This window comes from Carica papaya, chromosome 6 (assembly GCF_054855325.1).
Source record: "Carica papaya isolate Zhongbai chromosome 6, ASM5485532v1, whole genome shotgun sequence".
Classification (NCBI taxonomy): domain Eukaryota; kingdom Viridiplantae; phylum Streptophyta; class Magnoliopsida; order Brassicales; family Caricaceae; genus Carica; species Carica papaya.
Window position 1 is genome coordinate 29,313,637 of NC_142314.1, and position 10,082 is coordinate 29,323,718.

Here is a 10,082-nt window from a genome sequence, read left to right on the forward strand (position 1 = left end):
TCGGCTATGTCTCTCTTCATCCCATGCCACCAAAACTGGGGTCGCATGCTCTGGTACATTTTGGTGCTTCCTGGATGCATGGCAAACTTCGAGCTATGGGACTCCGTCATGATGTCCCTTTTTAACTCACTGTCATTTGGGACACACACCCTGTCTTGAAAACGAAGTAGTCCATCGGCAGATATTCAGAATTCTGAGCTCCCTCCTTGTTCTGCATCCTTTTTGTGGGCTACTAGGGCGGGGTCAACTGCCTGGGCTTCCCTTATTCTCTGAATTAACTCGAGCTGGACTATCAGGCGGCCCAAACATGTGACTCTCTTCAGATCATGAAGTCAAACCTGTTGTGTGGCCCCAATTGGTCTGCATTTTGAAACCATCAAATGGGCTAAGATACCTGCACATTTCCTGCTGAGGGCATCTGCCACCACGTTGCCCTTACCCGGATGGTATAAGATATCACAATCATAGTCCTTAAGGAGTTCCATCCACCTTCTCTGACGCATGTTGAGATCCTTTTGAGTGAATATGTATTTCAGACTCTTGTGATCGGTATAGATCTGAAAGGTCTCTCCGTTCAAATAATGGCGCCAGGTTTTCAAGGCATGAATGATTGCGGCAAGTTCCAAGTCATGGGTGGGATAGTTCTTCTCATGATTCTTTAACTGTCTGGGCCCGTATGCTATAACCTTTCCATGTTGTATCAGGACACAACCCAAGCCCAGATAGGAGGCATCATTATAAACTGTATATCCTCCCGATCCACTCGGTAAAGCCAGCATGGGTGCAGTGGTCAACCGTTTCTTTAATTCAGAGAAACTTCTTTCGCAGTCTTCATTCCACTCAAACTTGGCATTCTTCTTTGTGAGTCAGGTTAAAAGAGCTGCAAGATTGGAGAATCCTTCAACGAACCTGCGGTAATAACCTGCCATTCCCAAGAAGCTACGGATTTCCTTAACTGATGTCAGCTTCTCCCAACCAAGCATCGCTTCAACCTTTTCAGGATTCACTGATACCCCTTCCTTTGATATGATGTGTCCTAGGAAGGCAGCTGCTCAAGCCAGAATCCACACTTCTCAACTTCGCATATAGCCTCTTGTTTCTAAGGACCTGCAAAACTTGGGCCAGATGGTGAACATGCTCTTCTCTGCTTTTTGAGTAGACTAAGATATCATCGATGAACACGATGACAAATTGATCCAAGAACTCTCTGAAAACCCTGTTCATCAGATCCATGAAGATTGCCGGGGCATTGGTTAGCCCGAATGGCATGACCAGGAACTCATAGTGTCCGTACCTGGTTCGGAAGGCCGTCTTGGGGATGTCTTCTGTTCTTATCTTCACCTGGTGGTAACCTGATCTTAGATCTATTTTAGAGAAGACTTGTGCACCCTACAGTTGATCAAAGATGTCATCAATCCGGAGAAGGGGATACTTATTTTTTATCGTGACTTTGTTCAATCCTCTATAATTAATGCACAGTCTCAACGTTCCATCTCCCTTCCTTACAAAAGTGACTCCGGCACCCCAAGGGGACACACTGTGTCTAATAAAACCACTGTCTTGCAATTCAGTGATCTGTTTCCTCAGCTCTTCTATCTCAATGCGGCTCATGCGGTAAGGAGCAACCGAAATGGGCTGGGTACCTGGCTGTAGGTCTATAGTGAACTCGACTTCTCTGTCCACTGACAGACTGGGCAGTTCGTCCGGAAACACATCTTGGAAGTCTCAGACTACAGGAATCTCTTGAATACAAAATTCCTTCTTGGGCTTGCCCTGTACCACATCTGGGTCAGTGTCGGTATCCTGCTGGGTAAGGTTGTAAGCTCTGCTCTAGATAGGAGGCCTCCCTTGATTCTGGTTCCTCGGGCACTCTCTGGCATAATGCTGGGCACTGTCACAAATGCGAACAGTGTTGTTGAGGCGGTAGTAGGGTCGGTCCCCGTGATCTCTGCCACAGTGTTGACAGATCTTCTCACGTGCTGCCCCTGGAGCCTGAGGAGGGGCCTGGATGGCTGGTCTGGGCCTCTTGTTTGGTTGGGCAGGTGCCGTGGGTGCTGGCCTGCGGAACGGAACTGAGGGTCGGGAACTCCCTCCTGGCTGAGGACGGGTGCTGAAGTTTTTTTCCATAATATGTGCCTTTGCTAGGACTGCTGAATATGTCTTGAGCTCCAGTACTACCAAGTGTTGCCTGATCTCTGGGCGAAGACCCAACTGGAATCTCCTGGCCATTCGGCCCTCATCCATCAATGTCTCCGGGGAGTATCGGCCTAGCTCGAGGAACTTACAAGCATACTCTGATACTGTCATGTTTCCCTGAACTAGTTAAACAAACTCTGTTTCCTTTAGGTGTCGGATGTGCTCAGAGAGATATTCCGCATGGAAGGCCGTTAGGAACTGTTCCCAAGTGACTGGTGTAGGCAGGGTGGCCTGCTTGAGCTCCCACCAACGTCCTGCTTTCCCTACCAGCATGAAGGAAGCAAGGGCAGCTCTCTGCTCAGGGACTACTCCCAAGATCCTGAAAGCTCTCTCAGTCTCTGCCAGCCAGTACTCGGCCTCTTCGAAAGAGGATCCTCCTGCAAAGGTGGAGGGGTTTAGTCTCCTGTACCTCTCTATATAGCCCGGGTCGATCAAGGAAGGAGCAGAGTCCCGTGGAGGAGGGACTGGACCCGGCTGGGGATAGACTGGGGGGTCCTGTGGTGGCACCTGCTGATATGCTGGGGGCACTGGGTCGTGCTGTGGCGGTGCCGGGTAGTACCGTGGCTGGGGCACCGGGTTGTACTGCGGTAGTGGTGCCGGGTGGTACTGTGGGGGAGCAGGCTCGTGCCGGGGTGGCTCGGGATCCGCTTGCTGTAGCGGTGGCTCAGCCCGTGGTAGTGGGGGAGGTTCGGGTAACTCCCTTCTCTCCTCTCGCTCTTGCTGGGCAGCTATGAATCCTTCCATCATCTTAAATAGCCTGTCTACATCCTCCCGAAGAGAATTATCCCGGGCCGCTCGGTTTAGTGGGGGTCTTCATCTCCTCATTTCTCTGCACCTGCATTTCATAAGGAATGGTTGAGTAACGGATTATCGGTGAATATTTCTCTAAGTATTATAGTGTAAGGGATGGGTCCGGGGAACGCGGCTCTAATACTAACTGTAACGGACCCGAAAATTTAAAATGAAATATGTGTATTAAAAATGTTAAATGCGGAAGCGTAATAAAAATTTTGATTAACATCCCTTACACTAAAACCAAAAACGTGCTCAAAGTATAAAAGAACAAACTAACTAAAAGAGATACTCGAAAATAAGAACTATAAATATAACTACGGAGTCCTTAGGCGTCCCCTTCGCCGTCTTCCTGCGAAACGGGCTCGGGAACAATGTCTTTCTGATCTGAAATGGTTAAATAAGGAGTGAGCTACACCAGCCCAGTAAATACATCACACTATCTCACCGCCACGGAAGTAAAGGTGGGTAGAAAACACAAAAGACCAATGGAGCATGATTTATAATAAACTCGTTTATTAACATAAAAACCTTTACTGTCCACTTACCTCGGTGAGGTTCATAAAACAACATATGAAAGTGATAACATTATCATCATCATGAAATCATATGAACTGTATAACAAAATACATACCACACCTTTGCATCTCAATCATTAAATAATACATTTTCCTCATTTACCAGCCTACTAGTATCTATGGGGATCCATAGGGGTCCTGCTACCTGTGAACCCTTAACATTTATAACCTGATTCCAGAGCCGTCCCCATACCCCGTCCGGTATTGGCGCCAAAACAATGAACCTCAATACCCCGTCCGGTATGAGGGTGAAACGGGTCGTCCCCATACCCCGTCCGGTATGAGCGCCAAAACACAGAAGGTCTCCATACCCCGTCCGGTATGAGAGGCCACGTTCCCGGTAGGGTTCCCTACGGACCCGGTCCGTCCACCATCTCCCAGGATATCTAGTCAGGCTGTCCGCATTATCCATTTATCAATTTACGTAACCTTTTATTCTTTTTTTTTCCTCAGTCACCATCATCAAATCACACACAAACATGCAAACCAGTAGTTTATGCCAAACAAGACAACACAGTACATCGGATTCTCAGTCATTCAGCCCATAATCAATAGAACAGTGATATATGCACACGAAACTATAAAATAAAAATATCAGACATCATACTGCATTTAAAACTGTAAAATAGAACAAACAACACTTGACCGACAAATACACCAGACTCGGGCTCCATTAGCGACTTTAAACAATTTCACACATCTATTGATTCATGAAATACCGTTTTATCATTTATTGAACTTTAATACCGTGATAGAAAATAGGGTGAGGGGTCCTTACTTGTTTCGGAGTCTGAATACGACTCTACAATGCGCCTATAGGTTGTCCCTAATTTTCTCTGAATTTTTTTCGGAGAGCTGAAATGCACTACTACTACCTGCACGTGTCCCAAAAAATCCCAAATTAGACCTAGGGCCCCTTCTGGCCAATATCGCAATTCCAGCACAGCGGCTCCGCCGTGCTCCAGCGACGGCGATTCGCCTCGGGTTGGCCGTTTTCGGCCACGCTTGTATCGGTCCCTGCGATAGAACAACCCTAGGGCCCTCGGCGGGCCGAAAAATCACGAAAAATCGAAACTTACCGGCGGCGGTGCTCTTGGGTGCGGCGGCTCCTTCGGCGTGAGTCGTGTTTTCGATGTTTGGCTCTGATCAACCTGTAGAGAAAAGAACGGTGATCACAGTGGTATAAAATTTGCATCAAACGGAGGCCGGGAAGGGCCTCATCGGGGGCAAAAACCGAGGAGGGACGCGGCGGCGCCGCTGGGTTTCGGCTGAGTTTTCCAGTCGTTTGGCCGGTGGTTTGGCTCCGGTTTGGCCATAGACGGACTCAGCTTCGAAAAACGAGCAAGGGGGAGAAAAATTACCTCGATCGGCGGTCGGAAACTTCCCCGGTGCGGCGGCGGGTGGCGGCGGCCGGCTCCTCCGACGTCTGGTTCTTCTTCTCCGGCGAGCACTGGCGGCTAGAATTTCTTTGGTCAGGTGTGGGTGGGGGTATTTATACCCTTTGCCTTTTAATCTTGATCGTCCATCAAGATTGAATCTGGACCATTCGATCGCGATTTAATTGGGATTAAATCTGGACCGTTCATCACGATGCAATCTGGGCCGTCCGTGCCTGATTGAATATGGGCTATCCGTACGCGTGAATCTGGGCCGTCCGTGCGCGCGGGAACGGATCTGGGCCATCCGATCGCGCGCACGCGGATCGCCCCCGTGGCCCGTCCCTTGATCAGCGTGTCCTTGCCACGCGGCGCGTCCTGGTTGGCCGGAGCTGCTGACTGGGCCGCTGACGTGGCTGCTGACGTGGTGCTAATGTGGCACAACTTTTTTAAATTACGTTTTGACCCCCGGTTTCTGATTTTCTTTTTAAAAATACCCCCAAAATCCAAATTTTCACCCATTTTTCCCAAAATCAATTTTAATTAAATCCAAATAATATTTTTATCCAGTTTTATCATTATAATTATTTTTATTTTCATTGAATTAAAGTAAATTAAATTAAATAAAAAAATCAAATAAATAAATAAATAAATTATTTATTTATTTATTTGGGTGTTACAATATTATTTGTATTGATTTTTAAAATCATCATTGTTGTTATTATTAGTTTTGGTAATTACCAATATTACTTATCATACCAAAAAATAAAAATAAAAAATCAAAGGAAAAAAAAAAAAAAAAAAGAAGAAGAACAAAAGAAGTGGAAAGAAGGAAATGAGGAATGAAGAAAATAAGGTTATATTTGTGAAGCTAACAAGAGAGTTCCAAAGCTAGACTGAAAACCATGTAGCACTGTTTTATTGAATGGTGATAGCTCAATACACAAGCCACATTTCCTCAATTGCTGAAGGAAATTCTCATATGGATTTGATTTGGAACCACTTATTGTGTGTGTATATATATATACACACTCTTCAACTTTGGACTTCTCTTGGGAATTTTTTTTCAGATTTTTTTAATCATCTATATTTTTTCTTTTGTTCTTAGATCTTGTATGAAGTTAGATAGTGGATGTTTTCGTTAAAGATGACTTAATTTTATCTGTATATTCCTGATTTCTTAGCTTCTCCTCTTTTATGGGATCTTGAATTTTTCTTTTTAATGTTTTATGGGTTAATCACTTGAATCACTAGTGCTATATGGCAATATGAATATCTAGATTATTGATACCTGGAAGTAAAATAATGCTGCTGATTTCCTGTCAGAGAAATGAAATCCAAGTGTTTTATTGAAATAAAGATTCTCTGGGTAGAACAAAACTTGTATATAACACACAATTAACACCAAAATCAAGCCTGTGAAAAACCAAAATCAAATCGATTAAACCACCCCCCCCAAAAAAAAAATAAAAGTATATGTACAGTAGGGCTGATCACCAAAACAATGAAAGAATGAACACAAGAATGTAATACAAGAAAGGTAGGAGAATAGCAATGAAGATCTGATCTGGTATGGAGATTGTTTTAGAACAACTTGTTCTGTTAAAAGTGGAAGTTAAATTTAAAGAAGAATACTTAAGCTCAATGGAGAATGGAGGCGATCCATGGGCGTGTGGCTGATATATAATTTCCCCAGAAACACACTTGAATTCTTGCTGACTCCATTCCTATCAGTAAATTCAAGAACAGAATTTCATATATTCATTCATTAATTAAGTAATACACAAATCAAAACACAAGAGGTATAAATACCTGAAGTTGATGGCCGAAGGTGACGAGGATAGTATCAGGATCGGCATGGAAGGAGAGAGGAGGAGAGGAGTGAATTCGAAATTCACAGTTTCTGAAAGGAAGATGGAGGCTTAAAGTGTAATCAGATGCTTGTGTGTATTTGTGTGGTAGTAATGGAGGATTTTGTTCAGTGATATTGATATGATGATTGTATCTATACACACTAACAACTGATTCTCCTTTCTCCATCTTCTTCCCACATTTCTTACGTGCCTTTTCAACTAAAATTTGACCTAATTTCTCTGCTATTCCCTCTATTTTACCTGCTATGTTCTCCATTTCTTCACTGCAAGTTTCCAAAATCCACAAAAACTAATTAATCATCAATTGAAATTAATAATTTGTTCCATCGACCCTAACTAGTTTTTTTTTTTTTTTTTCAAATTTGAATTTACCTGAAACTCCGATATCTTTTAGCTCCGATATACTCTCGCGCCCACTCCATTTTATCCTTCCAAGATCGAACCCACACGATCTCGCCTCTGTTCCCCTCGAAGTTCTGGCCGAATCCGGTATCTTTCTCCTCCAAAACTCCGAATACCCGCTCCGCTTCCCTCACCACCGACTTCAGCTCATCGGTGGAAATCCCGTGGTAGCTGATCCGGAAGGCGCCGAACTCCCGGGCGGATCTGACAATCCTATCTACGGCCTCGGATCGCCGGGAGGCGGAGGAAAGGAGGCGGAGATCGATTTCTGCAGGAATATTCTGGGGGCGTGTGGTGTCAGAGCGGAGGTGAGGTTCGGGAAAGGCGAGTTCTGGGACATGCAAGGACTTCTCGATGAATTCGGCTAGGAAGTCGTTGGCGGCGGAGCGGGATCCAGAGCCGGTTGGGATAGGGGAAGGTGGTGGCGCCGGTATGGTTAACTGGCTCCTGGTGCGCATCATAGCCATTGATGCGAATGAAGGAAGATGGGAATGGAAAGAAGGTTTAGGTTTGTTTTATTGATATGGGTAGGAGGCACGTCCCGGTTCTTGGTTGTTGCAGTGGAGACGAAGGTCCATTCTACGTGGTGGCCATGCTAACCTCTATTATAATAATAATAATAAATTATTATATACGTTTCAAATTTAATTTTTAAATTTATAAAATTATTTTAATTCATAATATTTTTATATAACTAATAAAAATTTTAAATTTATAAAAAATAAATATTAATCTTGACAAAAAAAATAATTAATTTATTTTATTTAACTGTGTATTAATGAAGAAAGTGGCTGCAATGACTCTTGGGTTTTATTTGTTTAAAGTTTTACGGCTGGAAAGTTGAAAAATGTGAGTTGGATATTGGGCCTTGATATTATGATGCTTATAGGCATGTCCCTGACACTAAAGGAGAAAGGGCAAAAAGTAAAAGGTTCTTTTTTTTTTTCTTCCCAAAATCATAAGCTCCATTTCGCAATGCTTCAAATTTTTATGCTACTTCTTGTAGATTTGGATAATATTATTTTAATCATACTTAATGTTTAAAATATAAATTTTTATGAGTAAAATTATATAATATTAACATCATAATACGTTAATAAATATTATTTTACTAATTTTTTAATTTTTGTTCTATATCTATCTCTTTACAAAATTAATACAATTCTCCTACTTTGCGGTCGATATAATTGTTATTATTATTTTTTGGATACTCTTACTGTTTTTAATGTCTTATTGACGTTATTGCCAATATTATCACCATAATGACCACCGACATTGTCACTCTACTTCATTGTTTTCAACTAGCAATGTTAAAATTGTCGTCTTCACCATGGTTGATATTAGCATTAGTATAAAGAGAGTCGCTTAGTTGATAATGATATGGCCATCATCACCATCATCTAACATTCTTCTACTTCATATACAAACCATCAATAAATTCTATGCTCAATATTCAATTATGAAAAAAGAGTAAGATATTAAGCAGTTAGAGCTCCAAGCTAAATCTCTCATTTGCTCTCATTTTCTATTTCAATTTCATCCGTGTTTAATGCCACTTCTTTTTTTCCCATTAAGAACCTTCTCTTAATATTTCCCTCTTTTTTGTTTTATGCTCTCTTTGTCAATTTTAAAACCCGACATGTTCTCTGATTTTTTTTTCTCCTTTCTACTAAAGCTCCTTCTTTCTTTTGGTTATCTTCTCTCCATTGAATCCTTTATTTTTTTTCTCAAATGTCTCTCTCTCCTATTCTTTCTTTTCTGTTGCGCTCATATATCAAAGAAAAAGCCCAAAAATTGAGGTTTCCCTTATCTCTCCCCTCTTTCTATGCTTCTTCTAATCCATCCGAAAAGAAAACTCCAACTTGTCAAAATATGAGGCTTGGCCCACTCAGCATCCACCCATTCGGGCTAAATGTTAAGTGCATATTGGAGCTTGTGGTAGTTCAACGTGAATCATGTAAAAACATGTGTATAGTATACCTTAGAATAGGGATTGTGTTTTGTGTGAATACAATATACATTTGCACAATTTTCTTTCCCCTTCATAAGCATTTTTTTTTCTCATTAATAGAGCATGAAGAAAGAAAGAAAAGAAAACCACGATTAGGATTTCATCAAATCATAGCCTCCATTTTTTTTGTTTCATCTCCCTTATTTTTCTTCTTATTCTTCCAAATCCATTAAGATCTTGATTCTCATTTTCGTCATACATTCCTTCATTAAAATCTTTTATGGTATCAGACCCAATAATTGAGAACGAGAACTCTAATCAAACCATAAACTTTACTCTACATCAAGGTACCACTTCATCAAATGGAAACATTCTTGATTATTCTCATCCAAACAGTTTTTACTATGGTAGAGCAAACAAAAGCTTATATGTGTTGTTTGTAATGTAGTTGCTCAATTCAAACAATTATTATACCTTAGTGAGATCGATTAAGTCTACGATATTTATCAAAAATAAACTAGCGTTTGTCGATGGTAACCTAAAGGAATTGACATATCTAAATAGTATACTTATGGAACATTAGCTGCATTGCAATGGTATACTTATCATATGAATAAAAAATGTGTTGTTGGTTGGCATCAAGTGCATAACATTCTATGTAAACACCACTCACTAGTTATGAGTTGAGCTTAAATGAAGACATGCATAACACAGTGCACCCAAAATCTATAAGGTGAAACGGACAATAGCAAACTTGATTAAAAACTAGGACATTATAAATTTTTATTTTTTAAAATTGAAAGCGGTATTTGACGAGTTATAAAACTACGTACCCATTTTAAATTGTACACATATAGGGATGATAACAATAATCGAATATCAACAAAAAGACTAGGTAATGAAATTTTTCATA

The 10,082-nt window shown here is 41.5% G+C and overlaps 1 protein-coding gene across 1 annotated transcript; it reads right to left on the reverse strand.

Annotated features, from left to right (window-relative positions):
- Window positions 1-6,274: 6,274 nt before the first annotated feature.
- On the reverse strand, window positions 6,275-7,812 carry LOC148253488 (2-oxoglutarate (2OG) and Fe(II)-dependent oxygenase superfamily protein). The gene is made up of 3 exons (XM_088206365.1): window positions 7,189-7,812; window positions 6,755-7,079; window positions 6,275-6,669 (listed from the first exon to the last, which is right to left on the reverse strand). Exons 1-3 carry the CDS (start codon window positions 7,683-7,685, stop codon window positions 6,436-6,438), a joined length of 1,056 nt encoding a protein of 351 aa, XP_088062491.1. The 5' UTR covers window positions 7,686-7,812; the 3' UTR covers window positions 6,275-6,435.
- Window positions 7,813-10,082: the final 2,270 nt, after the last annotated feature.